Source organism: Purpureocillium lilacinum, assembly GCF_023168085.1.
Source record: "Purpureocillium lilacinum CBS 284.36 DNA, scaffold_2, whole genome shotgun sequence".
In the NCBI taxonomy this organism is placed as follows: domain Eukaryota; kingdom Fungi; phylum Ascomycota; class Sordariomycetes; order Hypocreales; family Ophiocordycipitaceae; genus Purpureocillium; species Purpureocillium lilacinum.
Window position 1 is genome coordinate 3,390,471 of NW_027072112.1, and position 25,133 is coordinate 3,415,603.

Sequence of the window (25,133 nt, forward strand, 5' to 3'; positions counted from 1 at the left end):
ATACCCCAAACTGCTTTGACAAGGCGGCGAGACTTTGCATGGACCTGGACCTGTTTTGGCCTGACTGCAGGGACGGACGGGTAGAGGAGCTTTAGATCCACATGTTGGGGCGTATTGCTCGTTCAAACGGCGAAGGCGGATTCTAGTTTTCTTCCTGTTCATAGTCGAACCTAACTGGCTGGCTATGCTGGCCAAGTTGTAGTCCAGCATTCTCTTAGACCTCCCGGCGATGACAAGCCACCCGCCGTGGTCATTGGCGGTTGACTTGTGAGGCTGCTACGTATGCTTCCAACCGTCACCCTCAAGCTCGATTGCAGGACCAGCAAACACTGCTGCTGCTGCTGCTGCTGCTGCTGCGCCGCGAAAACATGGGCAACGTGCGTCGGGTTGTGTCATGGTATTCTCATTACTCTATGTCTGCGTCGTCTGTCCTACTCTGCCTGGCCGACGTTTCGGCCGGTTCCGCGTCTGCATGCAGCCACCAGGCATGCTTAATCCGCTCCCCCGTACGCTGAGCGGCTCAGCAAACGTTCCGTCGCCCGGCGCTGACACATACACGCTGTGCGACCGAAGGGCGGGATCTTCGTCCCATTGCCTGCGGGTGTACGTATGGACTTTGTGCTTCGTACAAATGTACTCGTGCCTCGTCGCTTGCTCGCCAAAAGTGGTGTCTGCGGTTCAGTCGGGGGAGTGTGCAAACAGTTCCTCCAGTCGGGCGCAATCGTGCGTCGTGCGCCCGTCTTGGCCAGGACTGTACGAGCACCCGGTGAGCCTGGGCCGCTTCTCGTGACGTCGGACTTTTGTCTTGGGGCTTGTCCATTGGCGACGCGGGCCCTACCAGGAACAACGGTGTGGCTTGGTGCGACGGCGCACCAGGGCTCCTACCGAGCATCCGCTGACGCATCCCTGCCTGCGGATGCGCCTCCTTCTAACCGCCAAAGTCCATCTTCAGGGTGATGCTCGGCTGGCCGGATCCGCCGTCGGTAGCTGCACTGTTGCCGGCCGTCCCCTGGCGACCCGAGCGGATGACCTCCTCCAGGAGAGCCCTTTGACTGGCGCTCAGGTCGCCCACGATGGCCTTGAACGTCCCCGGGTCAGCCGCCGCGAGCTCCAACAGCGTTGCACTCGTTTCTTGATACACTTCTTCGCCCTCGCCCGTGGCCCGAGCCATGAGTGTCGGAATGACCAGGGCCATCGACGCCGACCTCCGGTCCGCCTGCAGAGTCCCCACGTACAGGCACAGGGTGTGAGCGAGCAGGGCCCGAGCTCGCTCCGGATCCTCGGGTTCCACATTGGTCACGAACGCAATCAGGCGAGGAAACAGGTACCGTGCAATGCTCAGGTCGGCTGCAGTAGGTTTCGGCTGCAGAAGGAGCGAGCGGATGCAGTTGGCTGCAATCCTCGCGGTCTATGCGGCGCGTGATCGTCAGCAAACACCCCCCCTGAATAACCCGCGGCGTCGGGAGTACTTACCATGCGGTCCGTGAGGCAGTCGAGGACCTCGTCCAGATAGCGGGCAACCAGCGGATCGGTAGCCGGCAGTTGATTCTTGCCGCTCGTAAAGAGAATAGTTGTCGCGAGGAGACAATTCTTGACGCACGCTAGGGACGTTGGCTGCTCACGCTTCTGTGCGTGGAGGTAGATGGACAGGAACCGGCGGAGACAGCCCTGCAGTTGGACTTGGCCCGACGAGTGGTCGTCGGCGGACTTGGGCATCCCGCCGACGAACCGCTTGAGGATGGCCAAGGACTGCGGGACAATCAGTTCTTGGCAGTCGGGGGTGGCGAGGATGGTGGCGAAGATGTGAATGATGCAGGCATGGAGGTCGGTCTTGATGATTGATGGGAACACCTCTGCCGCGTCGACAAGAGCGTCCAGTGACGTGCGGACGAGGACGATAGCCTCGTCGTTCATCTGATGGCGCACCGGCTGGCTGCCCTCGGCGAGATTAGGCAGGAGGCCGCTCAGCACAAGCACGATGATCCTGGTGAGCTCGAATAACTGGTCGATATCCTCGGAGAGGTCGCCCTCATCGGACGCCTGCCGTCGTGCAGAAGGGTGGGTGACACAAAGCGCACGGGCGATTTGCACGATGACGGTCTGGACGTCGAGCCCGTCCGTCAGAACCAGGCGGTCAAGGAGATCCATTGTCTCGGCAAAGACATCCGGTCGATAAATGGCGTGGCCCGACACACTCGGGTGCAGAATCCTCTTGAGGGCCTCGAGGATGTCCAGCGTTTGTTCCTGAGTGGCCAGCGACTCGCTCTGTCCGGGCCGTATGGCGAGCGCCTCAAAGGCTAGTCCGAAGAGCACAAAGAAGAAGGCAACCGGCTCGTCGCGGTAGTTGATTGCCGGGCTCTTGGGGTTGCCGTTGGAGACGGATTCCTGAGACTCCTTGCCGTCAAGCGCATCAAAGACAAACTCGCTGTCCTGTTCAATGAGACTTGCAATCGCATCGACAAGCTTGAGCCACGAGTCCTGATAGAACCGCAGCAAGGTCTCGCGGTTCAGCGCCGCGTAGATGGTGTCCAGGCTACCAGAGAGAGACGGCGGTCCCAGCGTCATGGAAATGTCTGGCTCAAATCGGAGCCTCGCAAACTCCCGCAGGGATTCAAGCCACAAGGGGGTGAGCGTGCCCACGTGAGGCTTGAGCACGTCGAGGAGGTACTTCTGCTCGGTGCTGGCAACCTGAAGCTCCGCCCAGGCAGAGAAGACTGAAATCTTGACCATGACTTGAGCATTGGAGCTCAGTCCTTTCAGGTCCCCGATGCCGGCGTTCTCGTTGTCCCTAGAAAAGTTCTCCAAGGCATTGATGAGGGTCTTGAGGATTCGTCCCATGCGGTCCACGTCGGTGACGATTCCTATGGAGATGAAACTGGCGCAGACATTGACTGCCTCGGAAGCGAGTTCGGGGGACGAGTCTGCCGCAAAGGCCGGGGTCAAGGCAGAGCTGATTTGGGCCTGGTACTGCTCCAGCAACATGGCCTCCTCGAAATCTGGGTCGGGAGTCTTGCCAAACATCTTGAGCACTGCGCCAATGATCTTCAGGCCCCATATGCGAAGCTCCAGGACATTGGAAGTGGAAGCCGAGAACGCCATGCGCACGACGTCCGCGATCTTGTTTTGCAGGGAAACCTGTGCCTGGGAATCCCCGTTCGCGGCCACGTCCTTTGCGACCAGCGTGAAAATCTCACTGATGCAGCTGATGGCAAACGTCGTGACCTGCCATCGCAGCGGCTCTGCTTCAGACGCCGCAGCCATGTCCTTGTCTTTGGCAGTCCCTGCTCCCGCCGCGAAGCCTGCCACCTCTTCGTCCTGAAGGTCTGGGACGCCAGCCGTCGTCTTTGATGATTCGTGCGTCTCCTGGGGCTTTGACCTCGTCATTTTGAGAACCGCTTGAAAGCGCTGCAGCCACTCGTTCGTTTCATGCAGACAGGTCTGGCGCATCCAATTGCGAATAATGTTCCGGATGCCATCGTGAGACGGCGCGTCGTCGAGCACCAGCCACAGTCGCTCCTCAAAGCCCTCGTCTGCTTCCCGAAGAACGTCTCGCGGCTCTCTCTTCATGATGTTGTACAGGCCGTCCACAGCCACATCGCGCAGTGTATTGTTGTCAGACGCCAGGTACTTCTGGAGGAGCCTCACGTAGTCGGCGAAGTGCATCTGCCCAGGTGCGTAGAGAGACAGGTGCTCCAAGCACCCCAAAGCGGCTCTCTCAACTCGGCTGTCACTTTCGTCCTGGAAGTACTCAACCAAGGTGAATATGAGCTCTCGGGACTTGTTGGCATCCTGCAAGTCTGGGCCCAGGACATTGATCAGAGAGTCGACGCACTTGGCGATCGCCGCCACGGTCGGGAGCTCCATCTCCAGGTTCATGGTGATGGCTGACGAGATCTCCGGGTGATGGGTTTCGGACACGTAGAGTTGCGCGAGCATACCCAGAGTGCTCGGGACGTAGCCGGCAAAGGAAAGACCAGCCGCATCCGAGGCTAGCGAGAGAGCCTCCAGCGCCCAGTAGTGAACGATGGGATGCGGGTCGTTGCACAGCGACATGAGGATGCCCAAAATGGTCTTGAGGTGGTAGCCAGCAGCCATGCCGCCGACCTTTGTCTGGATTGAACCAAGAGCCATCGCACACCCAGCTCTAGCGCTGGGCTCGCGGTTGCCAACGATGGTGTCCACGAGGAACTTGATTTCGTGGTTGGTGAAGGAGTTGCCGTAAACATTGCAAAGCCTAGCCACCGCAGCATAGCCGAGACTCCTCACGTACTGATCCGGGTCCAAGACGAAGTCTCTTACGATATCCTGGAGCAGCCTTTCCACGGCGAGATTGGCCACGCTTCCCGGCGATGAGCTCGTTTCTTTCGTGGCCACTCTCATGCAGGCCAGGATCGCGGTCGCGATGTTGACGTTGATTGCTGCTTTGCGGCCCGGGTCTCTCTGAAGAGAGCCCGCCGATGCAAACGTTCTGATTTGCTCCAACACGCTCTCCTGGACTTTGGCTGGTGTAAGGGGGAAAGCAAAGGCGAACAGCTGGATGGCATCGTTGATGACCTCCGTTGCCGGAGGATCGGGTGTCATGGATAAGGCGTCATCCACTGCACCGACGTAAAGCGCGGATGCATCATGCTCCAGACTGCCACAAACAGGCGAGAGCAAAAGCTTGTCGATGGCTTCCTCGGGGCTTTCGACATCGACCTCGCCTTCCGTAGAGCTGTCGTGCTGACCAGGCAGTTTCCGGACCTTGAATCCGGCGACAAGCCCCGTGATGCCAAACGCCGTGTTGTCTCCAACATCCCAGATGGACTCAAAGTTGGCAGCCGCGTTGGCAATGGAGGCGCTTAAAGAGCTGGGCGTATAATTCTCGGGGTCCGCGAACAATGAGATGGCGAGAGTCAGCAAGTTCGACTGCAAAAGAGCCTCGCTTCCTCCTGCTGGGCTTAGATTGACAAGCTTGATATAGCACTGCATGACGCGGCGCTGTACCATCAGGTCCAAGTCTTGGAGCTGCAGAGCAGGAGTTAGCCTCTGCGAGATGTCCTCGGTGGTTTTCTTGTGTGGCAGCGATTTCAAGAACGCCGTTGTGTTCTGCAGCATGGCAGCAACCCGCTTCGAGACATCCACCGTCAGCAGACGATTGTTGAACTGCAGGAAAGCCATGATGGAGCCCAGAGCGCCTTCTCGCACATGCGTCAAGAACGACGCCTCGAGAAGGCTCCTGGCCGAGGTGTTGTCCTTGGCCAGGGGTTTCGGCAAAGCGTTCTTCCAGAGGAGAAGAAGTTGCGATAGATGGATCTTGACAAAGTTGGGACCCAGGGACATGAGACCACCGATCAAAATCCAGGCGACTTGGATCTGGGTGCATGCGACGCGAAGTTCGGATTGGCTGCTTGACTTGAGGAGGTTGGTGGCCATTGTCAAGACGCGGCTGTTGATGTCGAGAGAGCCATGCAGGGGCCGCAACGGGCTCGCGCTCAGAGTTGCCGCCAAGCCATGAGCAAACCCGAGACACCGCCTCGGTGAGTTGCGACCGCTGCCAAGCAGCGAGAGTTCTCGCGTCAATGAATTCATACAGACCGAGAGGCATGGAAGCAGCTGCTGCGGGCACGAGAGGACAAAAGTCTTCATGCAGTAAGACGCGAACACCTGCACCGAGTAGCTAGGGTGCTGCAAAACTTGGAGCAGCCCGTCGCGGCAGGATTCGGCGAAGCTGTTTGCAGCTGAGCCAAGAGACTGGACGAGGGCTGCGACAGCGTTCAATGACACAATAAGTGTGTTCTTCGAGGGCTCAGGTCTCTCGGCCAAGGCCTGGGGGTAGTTCTTGAGGATGTTGTTGATCAGGAGCTCCGCGGCCTTAACTTGACCAGACTCCCCAAGGATTTTGCGACCAATTATGTCTTGAACAATGGTGTCGATGATTTTTCGCGACAAGAGCAGCCGGTGGCGGTTGTTGTTCACGTTTGAGTGGCCCAAGATGTCGACTGCGAAGCTCTCGACGATCCTCAAGTAATTGGCCTGCACCAGGTTTTCGCCAAGATGACGGAATAGCTTGCCGTAGCAGACACCAATGGCCGTCCGAGCCTTGTTAGACGCACTCGACTTGACGTACTGCGTCGACAGAAGCTTCAGCATGTCCGGAATGGTCAGTGAGAGGTCCTGTGTTCTCTTTCCGCCAGGTGCCGGGCTGGCAGAGCGCGAAGGGAGATCGTCATCGTCCTCCACGATGCCCGGGTGCGTCGAGACGCGTTTGAGCTTCGCCTTGGATTTCTTGCTCTTCGTGGCGGAGTTTTCCGCTCCTGCGGAGCCGGTGTAGCCCTGGACCATCGCTTCCGCAAAGCAGTCCGCCGCAGCATGCCGTACCTGGGAGGACGAACTGTCGACGGCCTTGAAGACGGCCGACTCAAGCTTGTCGAAGTCGGCCGAGTTGCGAAAGTAGGGCGTGTGCTTGCAGAGGGCCCGCAGGCACCGACAGGCCGCGGCAACTACCAGTGCGCCCTTGTCGCTGGCTGCGTGGCTTCTGCACTGCTTCCAAATGTCGCGGCAAATCGTCTCATCCATGGACCCCTCGATCATGACGACGATCTTGGCCAAGGCCGTCAGGACCGCGGCACGCATCCCCGCGTTATTCGACGAAGACTTGAGCGTCTTAACCAGCGTTGCGCACGAGAGCTGGTGCAGGCCTATGGCGCTGTCACCCGCGGCGGCAAAGACGTCGCCGAGGCAGCTGACGGCAGCATGCTTAGACCGCGTCTCGCCATCCGACTTGGCCTTGCCGCCGGAGACGATGCCGACCAGGTCATTTATGGTTTCGAAGAGCAGCTTCCTGTCGCCCTTGCTGAAGATGTGCGCGAGGCATTTGCCCAGGTTGTTGCGTATGACACGTGAGGGCTGCGGCGCGGGCAGGTTGATGATCTGGAAGATCTCGCGCTTCAGGTAGAACTGCTGGGCCGTGCAGTCGTCGGACGAGAGCGCCAGTACGTGCTTTGTCAAGCTCGACACGAAGGTGAGCAGATATAGCTCCTGTTGCTCGGCCGGCAGGGACTGTAGCTTCGGCACGTCGAGCTCCGGAGTGTTCGTCTTGGGCTCGTGGACGGTTGCCGTGGCGGCAGGGACAGCCGTGGTGGTGGCGGCGGCGGCGGGAGTTGTTGTGGCTTCGATGGGAGACTGAGGGCTGCCTGGTTCGGCCGAGACCTCAGGCTCTTGAATCGACGACATGGCGGACGGCTTCGACTGCCGTCAATGGCCCGGATGTCGTTGTTGCTTCGATGTTGGAGCGAGTTGTCTCCATCAGGGGGTCGACTGACCTGCTGGCGCTAGACCAGGGCAGCTGCATCCCAGCCAGGCGCTGGGCTGCGCGACCGCGGGGAGCTTGGTAGGTGCCGCAGCGGCCCTCCTGAGCCAATCAGCAATGGCTGCCGACCTCTTGACAGCCGATGCCACGGCGACCTCACCTGCTGCGACCGCCCCGCCACAGCGCCCTCGGGGGAAGATCGTTATCCCGGCGCATGGAACGCAACGCAACGCATCGCAACCTCGACTTTCCAGATTCCCGTCACTCTTTGGACGTAGACCACAACGCGACCGGGCTCGCCCTGTCCGTCATGGCGATGCGCAGAGCTTCGCTACAGCTGCCGACGCATTCAGCCTCGGCGTCACGGCTGAGCGAGCGCCTCACGAACCCCATATGTCCGCGATGCATGCGACAATTCGCGACGACAGCGGCGCCGCTCGCCGGGCACAACAAGTGGTCCAAGACGAAGCACATCAAGGCCGTCACCGACAAGAAGAAGATGGCTGAGCGCACGGCCTTTACCAAGCTCATCGCCATGTACTCGCGGAGTTAGCATTCACGAAGCAAAGCACCGGGCAAGATGCGCGCCCGAGGATTTGACCCCAGTATCTAACTTTCCCCCCCGGGGCGCAGTGTACGGAGAAGACCTCAAGTTCAACTCGCAATTGGCCAATGCAGTCGCCGCGGCCACGAAGGGTACGTACACATCGGCCCAAGCTTTGATGTGCTTGACATAACGTCGCGAGCTGACATCGGGAGCAGCAAGCGTTCCTAAGTCGCTGGTGGAAGCCGCGATAGCGCGAGGCCAAGGCCGCTCCGCGACCGGCGCGCAGCTCGAACCCATGACGTTCGAGGTCCTCATGCCGCCCAACATCGCTCTCATCGCCGACATCGAGACGGACAACAAGACGCGGACGCTGCACGACCTCAAGTACGTGGTCAAGAAGGCCGGTGGCGTCGTCGGCGCCACCGCGTTTTACTTCTCCAAGCGCGGGCGGGCCGTCTTCAAGCCCAAGGCGGATGGGCCGACCCTCTCGGACGTGCTGGACGAGTTCATCGAGTACGAGGGCGCCGAGGACGTCGAGGAGCTGCCCGACGGCGGCTTCCTCGCCTGGACGCAGCCCGCGTCCGTGGCGGCCATCACCGACGCCCTGTCGCGCAAGTTTGGGCTCGAAGTGCTCGAGTCTGACATCATGTGGGTGGCCAACGAGGACACGACGGTCGCTGTGGACTCGCACTCGTCGGCTGAGAGCCTCGACGCCCTCTTCTCGGGCCTCAGAGAGTACCCCGAGGTCAAGGCCGTGTTTGCCAATGTCCGGCAGGGGAGCATCAGCGACGACGAGTGGGACAGGATAGAAAGGCACATTGATGTATAATACAGGAGCACGTCGCTCCAGCTTGTACAATATTATATCCCACAGGAGCAGAGTTGAAGCGTCCATTTTTGCTGTCCCCACGCCCATGATCCGAAAACGCCGTCCAATGCAAGTTTTGTTCGTCGGCTTCCACGCCTCGGCCGAACCAATCGTACAGCTCTTCCTCCTTTCGTGCCTCAGGGCTGCACCGTCTCCCACCTCACGACTCGTTGCCGCTGCTCGGCGGCGCAGGCTGCAGCCTCGCCCGCTGCCGCTCCTCCTCGAGCATCTGCGCCTGGCGGAAGCGCTGGCGCGCGACGATGCGCTCGTACTCGGCCTTGACCTCCTCGCGGTCGCGCGGCACCTTGTTGCACTCCTCGGGCCGCGGCCAAAAGTCGTGGACGGAGAACCGGTTGTCGAGGTTGGTGCCGAAGTAGTACATGATGCCGATGGGGAACATGACATACATGCCGAACTGCGCGCGCGCGCCACCGGATCAGTCAGTACGGCCAACTATGCATGCTCGTTGGCTGCCGGCGGGTGGCGGCCTCAGGGCGGGCGGCTGCTTACCTTGAACACTTCTAGGTTGAGGCCACCCATGGTGACGGTATCGATGTTGAGTGCCTTTGCGGTCGCCGGGAGAGGTAGCTTGTGGCTGGTTTGCGGAGGAGGATTCGAGGCCCGGCGGCGCGGCGACCGTGAAGTTCCATCGGACGACCCACACCCATGAGCCGACCACTAGCCTCCAGGCACAATAAAGCCATAACCTCGATACAGCAATACTACCACCGCCGCCACCATCCGCTGCCTCAATTGATGGTGCTGGCATCGACGCCCGACCCCGTCGACTCGACTTCATTTGCACACGACAAGCTCTGGCTGGGTGTCAAGAGTTTTGCATTACTTCATACACTCTGCAGTATTGCCGCACGTTCGCGTGGGCTCTATCTCGCACTTCATGCCGATGAATCCGTCCGCCATATCCTCACTTACGCCGCCCAAAGCAGATGGTGCCCCTGACAGATCATGGTCGCGCAGGACCTTTCGCGTCCGGAGGATGCTCGTCAAGCCCGCTGCCTGCCATTACGTCGACGCCTTTGATATGCTCTTTCGTGACCCAGAATCCATTGTGCCGTCCGTTCGCCGTGTCAAACTCCATCCAGCCCGCCATATGAACCAAAACCCACCCTACGCGTTCCCTTCCGTCTTGTTAGCCGCTTTCTCGGCTTTCTCTTGTCTCGCCCTTTCCATCATCTCCTCCATTATAAAGCGTCCCCTGAAACTGAGCGGCGTGCTGGGGAATGGCGGCGGCGACCCCTCCGCCATGGCAACCTCGTCGTCGATCCCGTCCACCCTGAGACTGGACTCCTTGACCGAGTTGGCCTGAGCGAGTATCTCGGGGTCGCGCACAATCGGCATCATCAAAGGCCGCCCCTTGTATGATCCAAGCGACCCAGGCTGGAACCGGACAGTGGGGGACGCCCGTGAAGCGTGTCGGATTGGAACTGCGGGAGATGTCGCGAAAAGACTCGTTTTGGCATCATCAGTATCAGCTTGTTGCGCGTCCGACTCATCGCGATCCTGGGTCGTGGATTCTTCCGTCGCCTCGTCCTCCTCCAAATCTGGCAGCGGCGGGCGCGGGCGCGGTCTGGGCGGAGCACTTAGGCCTCCTGCCTCGAAAAAGAACATGTCATCTCCTTCAACATCGTCGTCGTCCTCCTCATCGGAAGCAGCTGCCGCGGTCGCATCGGACTTTTGCGCCTGATCATCTATGTGACTCGTCGAGTTGCTGTCTTTGAATGCGGGTGGTGAGGTTGGCACCGCGGTCTGCAGCGGCTTACTCTTCCGTGTCTTTGCCATGGCCAAGAACCCGTCGTCGGATGAATCGTCGTCGTTGTCACTGTCTGCCATATTTGGCGTCTCGTTGGATCCATTTCTAGAGACATCCTCTTCGATCTTTGTCGCATTTTCTGTCCTGACGCCGGACAGGCCTGTAGGTGGGTTTGAATTTGCCCCCATATCCAATTTCGTAACGGGTGCATCAGGCGCAGGTGGTGGTATATCCGACGCAGCCTCGTCCTCGTCCGGGTTCACGACCGTCCATACCGTTCCTTCGTCTAATGGTGCCCGGGACAACGCGCGCAAGGCGTCGGACGACGAAACCTTGCGGGGCGGGGCTGCGTGGGCTTCCTCGTCCTCTTCCTCTCCCACCTGCCCGCCCAAGTTGGAGCTGAATCTGGCATCGTCGTCAGACTCAGGCGAGGGCGGGCGGGGGGCGATGAACTCGGAGGGTTGAGGCGACGTTGTTGGCAAAACCTCGGCACCCATGAATTCGAACCTGACTCGTCGCGGGCTCTGCGGCGGTTTGGAGATGCTGGAGGAGCGGCGCAGGGCGCTCTTGGTGGGCTTTGAGTCGCTCTTATCAGAGGAGATGGACGACCGTGTGTCGTCAGCCGCTCGAGAGTTGGGCCACGTGGACACGTTGAAGAGCTGCGCAGGGGTCGCCGGGCGGTCCGACGAGGCGGCGTACTCAACGCGCTGCTCGCCCGGCTTGTCGTCCGCCGCGGCGGGATCGCTGGCGGTGCCTTGGAGTTCCATGCCAGGCAGCGGCGTCGAGTGAGAGCTGCCTGGCGGGGAGCCTGGCGCAGGGGGGTCGGCTGGCCGGGGCAGAGTCGGGAAGTCGTCGAGCAGAGGCAGGTAGGTCGGGGTGAAGAGGCCCTGGAGCTCGTGCTCGCGCTCGCGAGGGCTACCTGGTGCGACGGCGGATCCGGAGGCGGGAGGCCGTGAGGGCGGCTGGAATGCAGCGGGCCTGGGGTCCCCGGACGGTGGTGAGTCAATGGGCGGGAGCTCGGGGCGGAGCGTGGGATAGCTGGAGAGGAAGGAGGCTGTGATGGCGGAGCGGATGCTGGCTGCGTGGTGGAGGGGCACGCCGCGCAGCAGACCGTCGTAGTATTGCTGGAAGTCGGCCAGAAGCTCGCGACGGGTGGCCTGGATGGTGAGTTCGTGCTGGCGGAGCCGGTGGTGCAGGCTGCCGAGGAGCCTGGCCTCCATTGCGCCTAGCAGGCTGTCGCGAGAGGGTGAGAGGGCGTGGGATGCCTCGGTATGCGCATGGCGCAGGCTATGCAGGATCGGGGAGGAGGATGCCACGATGCAGAGGCGAAAGGCAAGGCACGAATCGTTCGGGGCGGCCGGTCGAGCGAGAGAGAGTCAGGGCCTTCTGGGTAAGGCAAGCCAGGCGAGGCTAAAAGGTTGGGGCTGGAGGTTTCGGGAGGCGTCAGACGGGGAGGCCTGGAGGTGGGCGAGATGGTTTGGATGGCGCAGTGCCAGCGACGTGGTAGGCAGGCACTAGAAGACTTGTGTGGGTGCCGTGTGCTGGAGTGAGGTGGCGGGCGGGTGGAGGGCATTCGCAGGGCGCGCGCGGGCGGCGTCCGAGTGCTGGAACTTGGCCTTGGAAGCCTCCACCGCTCTAAGGTAGTCTGCTGGCAGATAAGGTAAGGTGAGGGAGCCGCCCCGTGCTGCGGGCCCACCACCTCACCTCTTTGTCCGTACCTACTGTACCTTGCGTACCTACGAAAATAACCCCGAGCTTCCTCGCGACCGACGACTGGGAACGGCCTGCTCGTTGCGTCTTGCACTGGTCGCATCGAGCTTGGTTTGCTCCCCCCCCCCCCTGCCCGCACCGCAGGGACAGCCTGGCAAAGCAGCGCCGCGCCGCGCCCCGTCGTTCGATGCCGTGCCGTGCTGCGCTGCGCTGCTGCACGCACACCGGTGAATGCGCCGACGAGGGGAGGGAGGGGGGTTTCTGCGTGGCGGCGGGCAGCAAGGATCGAATGACGACGATGCGGCCGGCGCTGCTCCGCCAGCGTCCTGGAGCAAATTGAGGGCTTGCAAGGGTGGTTTGCCTTTCGTCACGTTACGCCTTCTGGCCCAGGAGCGCTGAATGCTATGCTATACGTGTGTATATGGAACTTGGCGTTCCATCGCGGAGGAGACCCTGGATCGCCTTGCACGCCCAAGTCGGGCAAAAAGCCTCCCCCGCCGGTCCCGGAACCACCCACTAGCAGTTGTTGGTGTGCGTGAGGTGGAAGCTTCCACCGCCGGATGCTCGCTGCCTGGGCGGCCAGGCAAGGCCAGACCGCCAGATGGGATCCATCGGTCAATTGGCAGGACGCATATCAAACGCCGTTCTCGTTATGTATGTGCCCGTCCACGGTCTTCGCACGACATGCTTCCCGCAGCACGCACAGACCGGGCTCGACAGCTGCCAACCGCCAAACCAAACCACGTTGCTCGTCGAGGCTGACAGCCCCGGGCGTCGCATTGGATCGCCGCCAGCACGTACGTAGCACCGTACTGGGTACATTGGCATGCAAGTGACGAGCTTGGCCTCGTGCGACCAACAAACGAGACACATTGCCCGGGCCCGGAACCGCGGTCTCGGCTCGCCGTCTGTTCGCCTCGCAAGGGACCTTGGGGGAGGGCTGTCGCAGTGCTAGCGGCGATCCCCGCGGCCGTGCTGCCATGTGACCCTTTGTGCGACGCGGGAGATCTCCAAGCTGCCGGTTGCGCCGCCATCTCGGCTGAGGGCGAGCACATGGACGCGGACGGCTGGAGGTTGATTACGAGGGCGCATGCGATGAGGGCCAGCCAGCCCCCTCCATCTGCCGGCTGTCGTTCTCTCTCGCAGCCGTCGAAGAACTAACTCTCTCTGCCGGCTGTTGCGCCTGTCGAATCGGCGTGCGGGGAGCCCAGCATGTAGACAGACTCTGCACGAGACCCTTGGCTGCGTGTCCATCATCATCGTGCCCCTCCTTGTCATTGACCGTTTGCCCCTCCCCACCTCCCCTCCAACGGCACTGCGCCGATCGGCGAGCCTCCACCGAGTGTGGTTGGCACACCTGGAGGAGGAGGGGAGGGCCATCCAAGCTCCTCAGTCGAGGGCGTCCTGAGCCGTGTCTCACCAGACGCGGCGTCCCTGGTCGTCAAGCTCTGTGGCGCGAACTGCGTTGCCATTTGCGGGGTTATTGACAGCTCCAACAAGTGGCATGGTCGGTCATTGTGGCCGGTGGCATGTTCAGGGCCGCGGACAAGTAGGACGAGGAATTATGCTTTGCGCATGGGACAAGGTTCCATGCAAGAGTCTCGATATCCAGCCGAATGCAACTACGTATAGGCAACAGCTCCGTAAAGGAGCAGAGGCAGCCGCGCGCGGGCTGAAAGCGAACAAGCCAGGTTAGGCCTTAGGTGTACTATACGGCACTCGGCACTTGGTCATTAACGTTGGCTCACGCAGCGCACGATTCGAGCGGAGACTGTCACGTCGGCTCGCAGGGTCTCTTGACCGGATGTGCCCTTGCCGTAGATCCTCCGCTCGCGTAAGGTAAAGCAGTGCCATTGCCCGACCGAAATTCCTTTTTTGCCGATTCTGTAATCACCTTGTGTTTGAACAGTCAAAGCACCCGCTACCTGTACCGCACCTTGTTGTTTCCCGTCAGCCAGGGAAGGTGTAATGTTAGTGCCTCATATACGTGCTGTGCTGTCTCTGCCATGCCTCCCGTCTGCGGGCGGGACACTTCCAGGGCGACTTGCGCTGCGCTGGGTGGTGGCTGTCCCCTGCCAGCCAGCAGCCCACTCACCGCCTTCTATTCCGGGTAAGCTCAGGAACGCAGCAGTTCCGCCCCCCATCCGTGCAGCTCCCGGAACTGTTGCGCAGCTGTCCACAACATCTCAAGTTGCCGACTACCTCTGAATGAATCTGGCGACCGCAGCCTTCGACGTCCTACACACCGAGTCTCCGGGGGCACCCTGACCTCACTCGCTTCGCGCGGCACATCTCGTCGCCACAGATCAACATGTCGACAATCCCTCCGTCGGCGCTCCAGTCGGGCTTCCCGCCCACCATCCCGTTGCCCTTCAACTCGAGGCAGCCGGAAAAGGTGACGCTCTACCCGCTGTCCAACTACACGTTCGGCGTCAAGGAGACGCAGCCCGAGGAGGACCCCTCCGTCATCGCGCGGCTGAAGCGCCTCGAGGAGCACTTCGCCGAGCACGGCATGCGCCGGACCTGCGAGGGCATCCTCGTCTGCCACGAGCACAACCACCCGCACATCCTCATGCTGCAGATCGCCAATGCCTTTTTCAAGCTGCCCGGCGACTACCTGCGGCCCGAAGACGACGAGGTTGAGGGGTTCAAGGCGCGCCTCGACGAGCGCCTGGCGCCGGTCGGTCGCATTGGCGAAGGTGAAGAGGCCGGCGACTGGGAAGTGGGTGAGTGCTTGGCTCAATGGTGGAGGCCCAACTTTGAGACTTTCATGTACCCCTTCGTACCCGCGCACGTAACTCGGCCCAAGGAGTGCAAGAAGCTGTATTTCATTCATCTACCAAAGCAAAGTGAGTCTGCTCTGCACGCCCCTCTCCAACTCAGCCCTCGCGTACGCCAGTCACTAAACAACTTCCTTATTCCTCAACCACAGAGGTCCTGAGCGTCCCGAAGAACATGAAGCTCCTCGCCGTGCCCCTGTTTGAGCTCTACGACAACACAGCACGCTACGGCCCGCAGCTCTCGGCCATCCCCCACATCCTCAGCCGCTACAACTTCGAGTTCGTCGACGATAACGGCAACGTGGTGGCTGTCACGCCGGGCGCCGGCGCACCCGAGGGTTACGTACCCAAGACAAAGGTCCTCGCCGGCGACGACACCGACATGAAGGAAAACGAGGAGAATGGAACGCAGTGAGCACCGCGGCCGTTACGTGCGTTGGGATACATGGCGACGGTGTTTGGCGCAAGGCATGGATAAATCGTGTGCTCTTCAAATGTATGACGAGTGGCGGGTACTTCAATGATTTATGCTCACTGATAAACCTTGCTGGGTGACGACTCTCTGCCCTGCCCTGTCTACATCTTTTCGCCCTGGATGGTGGCCACAACCCGTCGCTGATGCTTGCTGGCCCTGAACTCGAGATACCAAATTCCTTGCCAAGTTCCGGTCGCCTGGGAGAATCGTGAGCAGGGGCGCGACGGGGCAATCGGATTAGGACATGTGCGCGTACCAGCTTGCCGTCCTTGATGGGGATAGTGACGCTGGCCCCAATCAGGGCAGATTTGATGTGAGCCTGCAGCCGTGTCAGTGAGCGCAACTACTGGCTTGACGCCTGTTTGTTAGCCCCCCTCGCGGAATCAACTCACAGGCATGTCGTCGGGTCCTTCTGCGCTGCAGTCGTGCGTCAGCAAACATCAAAGTGCATGAGCTTCACATGCAGGTCCCGGGTGGCTTACTCATGGCGGTACAGCGCCTGGCCCTTGGGTCCCTCTGCGGGCGCAATGCGATCGAGGGCATCACTCATGTCTTCCCTAACGTCCTCGTCCCCTTGAGGAAAGTCCTGTTGTCAGTACAGTATTCCACACTTATCTATATCTCCGCAGCGAAGTCCACCCGCGGGGGAGGGGTTAAAACGACTGAGGGATCCAACACACAGTTTTCGTTGAGGCTCAGCGCACAGCTCGTGTGCTGCACGAAAAGGTTCAGCAGCCCGACCTTGTAGTTGCGAATCTCGGGCACGGCGGCCGTGACCTGGTCGGTGATGAGATACGAGCCACGCGACCTGGACTGGAGCGTGAATTGCTTCTGCGTCCACGACATTGTGAGTGAGGGCTGCAGGGTAGGCTGCGGTTTGGAGGAGAAGTGAGTCGCGCGGCCGATGAGGCTAAGCGGCAGGGTCCAGATGAGGTGGAACAGGTCCGGGAACAGGGCGAGGAAGAGGATGAGTAGGAGGGCTATCGTTGTGGTTGTCGAGATGCCGGCTGTTGACGGTTGACGGGGAGGCATGTTGGATGGATGTGCGTCTGCCATGATGTGCTGTGACAAGAGCCTACGTCAGGTGGGGCTTTTTCGCAGTCCACACTGTGGGGTTCAATCAAGCTGTCCAGCTCCACGGCCGCGCCGCATGCTCAGCACTTACACCTGACGCACTATCGCTGGTCGACGTGGATGGCGGCACCAGTCCGCACATTTACACATAGTTCGGCATCCTAACCTATTGACCTTGGCATGAAAACCTACGAGACGTCAGAACGCAGACTCGATACCATGGGCCACTCGACCATGCATGCATGTCCGTTGGCGGTAGCAGAATTCGAACGATAGATGCCCAATGCCACTGTGCATGGAAGCACAACATGCCCATCGCCTGCACCATCAAAGCCGATTCAACTCACACCTCGCATTAGACGGGGGACTTTCGCGCAGATGGCTTCTTTAGATAATGCCAAGCCTCAATTCCACCAGGGCTCTCACCTATGCCTCTCCGAGACGACATCAGCGCGCACGGAGAGGCCGTTTCGACCAATATGCAGCTCCGAGATGGGGCTAACTGCGTCCGCTGGACCAACTCCTTGCTCAGTCAGCGACCGGAAGCCTCTTGGAGGCCATGGTTGCACAAACTGTGGTGCGAGCCGCCAACTTGGTCTCTGCTTCCGGCTCCGGGCACGAGACGGTCGAAGGTGCTATAAGTACCCGCGATGCGAGGGGAAACCTGGCGAGGGGATGGGAGGTGGGGGAAGGAGATGGCATAGGTGTAACGAGCCTCGGTCATACAACAGTCAACCTACACATCGAACTTCTGCCTCTCTTATCGGAAGAAGGCACCCATGGTCCGCACGGCACTACTGGTGTCGCTCCTAGTAGCGGCTTTGTCTGCACTCAAAGGGCCTGTCCCGAATCCCGATGGCAACATTCGGGAGTTCGTCCCGGGCGGGTACATATTCGAATTCGAGGATGGGCATGTAAGAGAACAACACGCCAGTCACTGTTAAAGAGAGGCAAGGCTGACGGGTGACAGGATGCCTCGGCCGTGATTCAAGAAATTGGCAGGATTGGTACCACGCGAATGCATCTAAACTACAAGCTCTTCAAGGGCATCTCGGTGGAGCTGCACAACGTGAAAACGGCCAAAACCATGGCGACTGAGATCGCCTCCAGGCCCGCCATCAAGAATGTCTGGCCGATCGAGGTCCGCCCAATGCCCAAACCTGCTGGGCTTCAGATCATCAAGGCCAAGGACCTGGCCCTGAACCGAGACCAGCACGGCCTTTCGGCACGCGCCAATAGCAGTATGCACCAGGATGTCTTTTCCACGCACGTCATGACCCAAGTCGACAAGCTGCACGCTGAAGGTTTCACTGGGAACGGCGTCAAGGTGGCCGTCATTGATACCGGCGTATGTAGCCCCGTGTGCCATGTATCCGTGACGGAGGGCGAGGCTCACTGACTGCTCAGGTTGACTACACGCATGAGGCCCTTGGTGGGTGCTTCGGCGAAGGGTGCCTGGTCTCCTTCGGGACCGACCTTGTCGGCGACGACTACCATGGTAGTTTCTCATCGATCAAGCCGGACAATGACCCCAAGGATTGCAATGGCCATGGCACGCACGTTTCTGGCATCATTGCAGCACAGAAGAACTCGCTGAACTTCATGGGGGCGGCGCCTAATGTCACCTTGGGCATGTACAAGGTCTTTGGCTGCACAGGTGGCGCGGCCAACGACATTATCATTTCTGCGTTGAACATGGCATTTGAAGACGGCGCAAACATCATTACGGCTTCTCTCGGCGAATCCGGTGGCTGGTCTGAGAGCCCTTGGGGTGTAGTTGCCTCTCGCATCGTCGACCAAGGTGTTCCCTGCACCATTTCGGCCGGCAACGATGGCCAGTACGGCATGTTCTATCCCGGTTCGGCCGGCGACGCCAACGGCGTGATGGGCATTGCCTCCTTCGAGAACATCATTGACCCAGTGCTGGGATACATCTCGTCGTTTTCTATCGACGGCGGCGAGGACCAATATATCGGCTATCTGGCTTCGTCGGACTGCCCGAACTGGCCCGGAACGCCGCTCCCTGTCTATGCAACCAGCCTGGATCCAACTGTCGAGGACGATGCGTGCAAACCCCTCCCGGACGATACTCCCGATCTCTCTGGACACGCCGTTCTAGTCCGCCGGGGCACGTGCTACTTCGAAGAAAAGGCTGCCAACATCTTGGCCAAGAACGGGACGTATCTTCTCATCTATAACAACGAGCCAGGTTTCTTCGCGCCAAACATGGACTCCGCCAGTGATAAACTTAATGCAGGTGGCATGCTTCTCCGTGAGCAAGGCGAGATGTTTGTCGCCGCCCTCAAGGCCGGGCACAACGTTACGGTGACCCTGATTTCCCCCACGTACTCTCCGGGGCTATTCGTCACCGGCTCGGTCAACCACCGCATAGGCGGTGCTGTCAACGACTTTTCCTCATGGGCTCCCACGTGGGAAATGCACTTCAAGCCACAGGTTGGAGCGCCAGGCGGCAACATTCTCTCGACATGGACCGATAATGACTATGCCAACGCGAACGGAACGTCCATGTCGACACCCATGGTTGCCAGCATCCTCGCCCTGATTGCTCAGGTTCGCGGCACGTTTGACCCAACGACATTGAGAAATCTCGTCTCGGCCTACGCGAAGCCTCAGATCTGGAACGACGGAGAGAGGTTCTACCAAGGGCTCGCACCGGCTCCCCAGCAGGGGGCGGGGTTCATTCAGGCCCATGACGCTGCCTACGCGACCACCTTGCTGGATCCCTCGAGCTTGTCTTTCAACGAAACCGCGCATTTTGTGAAGGAGCTAAGCATCAAGGTCACGAACTCCGGAGAAAAGGAAATTTCTTACAACATCTCACAGGTCCCCGCACTCACAATGTACACCCTGGATGCTGATGGGGTATATCCCATGAAGTTTCCGAACGAGATCGTCGAGGGGCACGCCACACTTACTTTCTCAGAGCAGCAGGTCACTCTGATGCCTGGAGCTTCCATGGTTATCAGCGTATCAGCACAGCCGCCAGAAGGCCTCGACGAAGGGCGACTCCCCGTTTGGTCTGGCTACGTAATCATCAACGGCACAGATGGGTCGGCACTGTCCATGCCATACCAGGGCCTCTCAGGCTCGATGCACACCAAAGCCGTTCTAACCTGGGGCCACGTCGGAGTTGCTTCCTACAAGGATAAATGGTTCCTCGATGACGGGGCCGAGTTCATCCTCCCAGGCCCCGGTACGGTGTCTGATGACATCCTCGGCATCTACGCAAATCTCGTCCTAGGCAGCCCCAAGGTGCGCTGCGACATCGTCCCCATGACGACCTGCCCGCCCAAGAGCATCACCGTAGACGATCCCCTCGGCGATAATTTCAAGACGGTCGGCCAGCCCGCTGGGTGGCCCCTCAAGTACGTCCCGCGGGGCGGCAATCTCTCCCCGTGGGACGGGCAGCTCGACAGCGGAAGCTACATCCCGCCCGGCAAGTACAAGTTTGTGATTCGCGCGCTGCGCCTGTTCGGGGACGAGACCAAATTGGAGGAGTGGGATAAAGACACCAGCACGAGCTTCCACATCAAGTATCAAACTTGAGTGTGTCGAACGGTCCCCTTGAACCGTGACTGTCAAGCAAGTTCAATTGACGAAGCCCAATGATGTGCTAGCCGTTGACTGGATTCGTGACACATTGTGCGCAAATGTGTGATCTTGTCTTCAATATGTAGCCAACCAAAATTCCCGGCGAAATGAAAGGTACCACCACGCTGCGGCAACACCTCCTACACAGCACGTAGAAAGTCGCTTATAGACGTACTGTGTTGGAAGTCGATGCGAGGCAATGAGGCCTAGCTCCGCCTTGCATTCAAAAGGACTCCGATAAATGTTGTGACGCAATTCGAGCCAAAGGAGTGCCGAGAACGACCACGCAGTCTATTGTCGTGCTATGTACAGATTCGTTCTTGTTCAAACCCGCCCTCGTAAACCCTAGTAAAACATCGACGCTCCTTCGTCGTCCGCCAAACGTCCATCGTCCATTCTTACAGCGGGTATGAGGTCTCGGGCAGGGCCTCGAGGTGCTTGCGGTGGTGCTCGTTGGCCTGCGCAATGGTCAGTCAGGCGTCTTCCATCCCTGGGGGTCTTTTCGACGTACGAAAGGAGTGCCGCAGTAGTTGCAGACGGCAATCTCGGGCTTGTCGGTGTTGATGAAGATCCGGGGGTGGCCGGCCGGGCCGCCACCGCCCTCGCACGCGACGACTCGGCTGTGCGTCCACTGGACGGGCACCTTGTGAACCATCTCCATCGCGGACAGGGGTTGAGGCTGTTTTCTAGGTGTCAGCACCAGCACAACCACTCCAATTGCCATTTCCCTCCCCTCGGTTCAAAGCCGAGCCCCCCTCTCCGCGTGCGCTGCGCTTACCTGCAGGTCAAAGTCCGTCTGCTCGAATCGCGGCCCCGTCATGGCCGTCGTCCGCGGCTTCTGGCTCCGGGACCAGACGTCCACTCGGTTCGGCGCCTGGCCAATCTCACGGGCCTCCTCGACGGCCGTCTCGGTCTTCGCGGTCGCGGGCACGCTGGCGGCGGCCTCGAGGTATCGGCTGGAGGTGCTGAAGGCGCGCGGCGCCACGCGCAGGGTGCGCGCAAAGGCGCCAATTGTCCTCAATTGGGAAGCGGCCATGTCTTCGAACACCGGTCGAATGGGCCGGGGCTGATGTGGTGGACTTGGACGTTGCGGGAGCGTGCTGGGCGGGTTCGAGGATCTGAGGTTGGGGAGAGTGCGGCGGCGACCAACGGAACGAGCCGCCGTTTCGGATTAAGTTGGTTCCAGGTTCCGACGCCGCCAAAAAATCCCCAAGTTCTGGGTGCAAGCGCGGTTCAACCCCCCCCAAGCTTCGCGCCTAACACCACCTCATCCATCATCAATACCCTGACCGAAAAAAAAACCGGAAACGGTCCAGCACGCCTAGCTGGACGCGAATTTCTTGATCGCATTACATTGGCGACTCTGGCCTCCAATTTTCGGACCGTCAACATATTGAGGAACTGTCTACTGGAGCACTCAAAGCCTAGCGGACGCATCCATATCTATCCAAGATGGCGCCAGAAACTCCGAAAGGGGTCTCTTCGAGACTTCTGACTATGAAGTTCATGCAGAGGGCGGCAGCCTCTGCGTCGTCGGCTGGGTCACCAGACTCTGAGGCACCATCCTCCAAGAAGCGGAAGCTCGAACACTCTCCGGCCCAGGGCCGCATCAACACCAACATCGACCAGGCTCTCATCCAGGCCGCTCTCGACCAGGAGGAAGCCACCCGCCAAGCAGCGCTCGAGAAGCACTCGACCGCCGACACCCACTGGGTATTGGACAACCAGTGGGGCAAAGCGAAACCGACACGACCCGCCAGCAATCCGCTTAATGTGGTGTACGTGGGCTACGGTGACTTCGATTCGGCGGACGAGTCGGGCGACAACGAAGACGCTGCGGTCAAGGGTCGGACATCGACGAAGCCGCCGCCCAAGGCCACCAAGAAGGGAGCAGTAAGGACTTTGCGCTTGCACGCCGAGTGAACAAGTCCAGCTAACGCACACACCACAGACCAAGGACGGAGCTGAATCTGACAGCGACAAGGATAGCTCTGACGAGCAGTCCTCAAGCGACGACGAAGAACCCAAACGCAAGCGGAGGAATGGCCACTCAAGCGACAACACGCCTACATCACGGGACCGGTCTCGCTCCCAGTCGCGCTCGAGGCCCAACGCTGAGGGTATCAAGGCTAAAGAGTTCCGAGACAAGCGGAAGAAGAAGGAGGTCCGGCTGAACCAACTGACCTCCATCTCTGGAGGCGGAGGTGCAACGAGCAGCAACAGGTCCATGAAATGCTACACGTGCCAACAGGTTGGTCACAAAGCATCGGACTGCCCTCAGCGGCAACGTAGGGGATGAATCAGCGCCTGCGGCCTCAAGCGAGGCCAGATGACGCTCACTTTTGGAACAGGAGAACGCAGCAGGCAAGCAAATTGCCGATGCCCTTGCGAACCACGAGCTCCTAGACCCCAGTCTCCTAGCACAAACGCGACCTGGCGACACTGCGAGGATGCTGGTGTCCCAGATCAAGTCATGGCTATTATTACTCCTAGTAGCCGCGTTTGGCTCGCACGCAACTGGCAGAGAGATGCAACTTGACCAGGCGGCATCTCGGGACACCAGCGTCCCGCGCCGGGGTCGCGATGTTGTCATAACGAGGCACCGTGGCTCTCAGGAGAAGCATAGCATGGTGCAGCAACTCTGCTATATACCGGCAACGCGATGCAACCGCTGACGACTACGGTCGAAAGAGCCAACTGAACAGTTGAAAGGCACCCCAACCATGGCCAACGGCCGTACTGCAGCAATGACAGTGCGTTCTCGTAGGTCCACACTTGGACTCATGGTCTTGGCTGCCAAGAGCAGTCATTGCACACCTAGCTAGGTGGCTTGCAACTGCTGCGTGCGGTATCCGCACACAAATCTCGGTCTGCTCTCGACAAGGGGCATGAGAACACTTATAGCGTATAGTGGCCAATCAGAAATCATCGCATGAGGAAGACCTCTAAAAGAACCGCCTGCCTTTTCAAGTTGTGAAGTAGATCTGACGGCTCAGTCGAAGGGCGAGAGTGCCTCGCGAGGTCGGAAAGAATAATGCATGCACTTCGCACTTTGTATCACTAAATTCTTGGTTACACACGGCCGCCCCCTGCCCAGGATCTGGGTTTGCGGCTCAAAACGTGTGGCGGTGAAGGTTCAAGAGTCGTCGAGCGGGTAGATGTGATTGATAAGTGGGATGGGCTGAGATGCGGTTCGTCAGAATAGCAGAATGAATCCTAGTAATGAAGATGAAAATGCCAAAGTTTGCCGCAGGGGCGACTATCTGTGCCTCTTGTATCCCCGATGCAAATGAAATGTTCCCATTGCGAGTTTAATACGGACAAGGTTCATGCGGCTCGTGGGAGGGCGATCACGCCGCCTTCTGTCGTTGTTTGTTGCGGTGAAACAAGTCGCGCAAGCGTGCCGCCGTGGTCGACATTACGTAGCGACATGATGCGTGCTGCAGGTGAAGCGGCTCGGTTCGGCAGAGTCGAGACTCTGCTGGATGACGCTTCGGATGGCGGCCGGGGTCTTCCCGCGAGACAGGCGTGGCCAACCGATCGGACGAGGGTTGCAGCATTTGGCGGCTCACCGACGTGCGGATTTTCGCAACTTTAAACTCGAGACACCGGAAGCCGAAAGACAACCGGCTTTGTTCCGTTTGGAAGACTCCCGAGGTCTACTCTATACTTGGTGGTTCCCTGGTTCAAGGGCGCATGTGCATGTGCCCGCAGCCCAGGGGTTTCTTCACTGGGTTCCAGGGATGACGCCGACTTTGGCGGCCCGTATCGAGAGGTCATTGGACCGACCATGGTTCCTTCCCTCAAACCAAAGCATCGCGGCGGCGGCATGCTGAAGTTTGTACTCCGTAGACGCGCTGGCTGTCGCTTGCACCGGGGACATGCGGAATTACCTACTCCAAAGGCATGTTTGCCTTGAACCTCACATGAGCAATGCAAATGTACGAGTACCGGCAAGTCAAGCGGCTCGGGATGGTTGTCAAACCGTGCGTCAGTTGGAGCGAGATTCCGTGGCGAATGAATGCGCCTCGCACATACGTCTTGCCCCTGCCGTCTCAACCGTGGACTCAATGGGCGACCCCGGGCATGGGCGTCGCCGCCCGGTCTACTCGTCGTGGACTTTCTTAAAGCGGAAGAAGCGTTTACCACAAAACACCTGGTGTACTTGGTAAAGTATACGGTGTGTGCTTCGTATGAGTTTGCCCTACACGTAGTACTACCACCTACCTTGTCGGCCTGCATGAAGCAGGACGATGGGGCACTGATGATGGACGGGGTGGCGGGGCCTGCGGCTTGGACGGAGGCGATGCAGCGAACCCAGGTACGTGGAACCATCCGACGCCAAAAAGGGGGGACCCTGGGTGGTATCTTGGCTTTCCTGGCCGCCCGCTCGAGGGAGAGACCGGGTGAGTGAGTAATGCACTGGCAGCGGTCGGGCGACGAGCTTCTAATAGTCGGATGGGACGTGGGATTTCCTGGTACCGCACGCAAGGGAGGCAAGCCGGATGATTGGACAGACCGAGATGGGGGTGTCTCGACGTGCTGGGTGTGCAAGCAGCAGACGAGAATCTTCTTGATGGCGTGCGAGCGAGAGAGAGAGACATCCGTTGACTCCGTGGGATCGATTCGGCGCTGGAATGCTCTGCTCGTTGCAAGGCACCTAGGTACAGTGCCGCGGAGGGATTTGGAAGCTTGCTTGTCGCCTTGGGGCCGTCGGTGCTTGGTACATACTTTCCGTAGATGCGCTCAAACTGGCACCTTCCCATGTGGCAGGCTGCACCCACGAGGCAGGCGCGGGTGTGGCACTTGTGCTACGGAACAAAGGGATGTCCCGCCCTCGGGATCTGGTTCCAACTTCCAAGGAAGGTTCCATCCATCTCTCGCCTGGCCCATTGGCCAGCCTCTTGGCCAGTGAACGCCGCCGCCCGACAACCGGGGCCGCAGGTGCGAAGCAGGCAAGGCAGGCGCGTAACTGCAGAGTAAGTTACTCTGTACCTCGGCAGTT

General features: G+C 59.7%; 9 protein-coding genes across 9 annotated transcripts; 4 read left to right on the top strand and 5 right to left on the bottom strand.

The window, feature by feature from the left end:
- Window positions 1–928: 928 nt before the first annotated feature.
- On the bottom strand, window positions 929–7,215 carry PLICBS_002795 (uncharacterized protein; the record flags this gene model as incomplete). The annotated part of the gene is made up of 2 exons (XM_018322506.2): window positions 929–1,408; window positions 1,474–7,215. 2 exons carry the CDS (start codon window positions 7,213–7,215, stop codon window positions 929–931), a joined length of 6,222 nt encoding a protein of 2,073 aa, XP_018179986.2.
- A 386-nt stretch (window positions 7,216–7,601) lies between these two features.
- Window positions 7,602–8,667, top strand: PLICBS_002796 (uncharacterized protein; the record flags this gene model as incomplete). The annotated part of the gene is made up of 3 exons (XM_018322507.1): window positions 7,602–7,839; window positions 7,925–7,987; window positions 8,054–8,667. 3 exons carry the CDS (start codon window positions 7,602–7,604, stop codon window positions 8,665–8,667), a joined length of 915 nt encoding a protein of 304 aa, XP_018179987.1.
- Window positions 8,668–8,866: 199 nt separating this feature from the next.
- PLICBS_002797 (uncharacterized protein) lies at window positions 8,867–9,246 on the bottom strand (the record flags this gene model as incomplete). The annotated part of the gene is made up of 2 exons (XM_018322508.1): window positions 8,867–9,121; window positions 9,217–9,246. 2 exons carry the CDS (start codon window positions 9,244–9,246, stop codon window positions 8,867–8,869), a joined length of 285 nt encoding a protein of 94 aa, XP_018179988.1.
- Window positions 9,247–9,834: 588 nt separating this feature from the next.
- Window positions 9,835–11,697, bottom strand: PLICBS_002798 (uncharacterized protein; the record flags this gene model as incomplete). Its single annotated transcript, XM_018322509.1, has 1 exon — window positions 9,835–11,697. The coding sequence occupies one exon, from the start codon at window positions 11,695–11,697 to the stop codon at window positions 9,835–9,837; it is 1,863 nt and encodes a 620-aa protein (XP_018179989.1).
- A 2,801-nt stretch (window positions 11,698–14,498) lies between these two features.
- Window positions 14,499–15,382, top strand: PLICBS_002799 (uncharacterized protein; the record flags this gene model as incomplete). Its single annotated transcript, XM_018322510.1, has 2 exons — window positions 14,499–15,036; window positions 15,120–15,382. 2 exons carry the CDS (start codon window positions 14,499–14,501, stop codon window positions 15,380–15,382), a joined length of 801 nt encoding a protein of 266 aa, XP_018179990.1.
- A 161-nt stretch (window positions 15,383–15,543) lies between these two features.
- On the bottom strand, window positions 15,544–16,474 carry PLICBS_002800 (uncharacterized protein; the record flags this gene model as incomplete). Its single annotated transcript, XM_018322511.1, has 5 exons — window positions 15,544–15,639; window positions 15,699–15,761; window positions 15,835–15,859; window positions 15,925–16,015; window positions 16,123–16,474. 5 exons carry the CDS (start codon window positions 16,472–16,474, stop codon window positions 15,544–15,546), a joined length of 627 nt encoding a protein of 208 aa, XP_018179991.1.
- An 821-nt stretch (window positions 16,475–17,295) lies between these two features.
- On the top strand, window positions 17,296–20,083 carry PLICBS_002801 (uncharacterized protein; the record flags this gene model as incomplete). Its single annotated transcript, XM_018322512.2, has 3 exons — window positions 17,296–17,430; window positions 17,487–17,864; window positions 17,924–20,083. 3 exons carry the CDS (start codon window positions 17,296–17,298, stop codon window positions 20,081–20,083), a joined length of 2,673 nt encoding a protein of 890 aa, XP_018179992.2.
- Window positions 20,084–20,526: 443 nt separating this feature from the next.
- Window positions 20,527–21,164, bottom strand: PLICBS_002802 (uncharacterized protein; the record flags this gene model as incomplete). The annotated part of the gene is made up of 3 exons (XM_018322513.1): window positions 20,527–20,586; window positions 20,640–20,807; window positions 20,907–21,164. The coding sequence occupies 3 exons, from the start codon at window positions 21,162–21,164 to the stop codon at window positions 20,527–20,529; spliced, it is 486 nt and encodes a 161-aa protein (XP_018179993.1).
- Window positions 21,165–21,580: 416 nt separating this feature from the next.
- Window positions 21,581–22,427, top strand: PLICBS_002803 (uncharacterized protein; the record flags this gene model as incomplete). The annotated part of the gene is made up of 2 exons (XM_018322514.2): window positions 21,581–22,021; window positions 22,080–22,427. The coding sequence occupies 2 exons, from the start codon at window positions 21,581–21,583 to the stop codon at window positions 22,425–22,427; spliced, it is 789 nt and encodes a 262-aa protein (XP_018179994.2).
- Window positions 22,428–25,133: the final 2,706 nt, after the last annotated feature.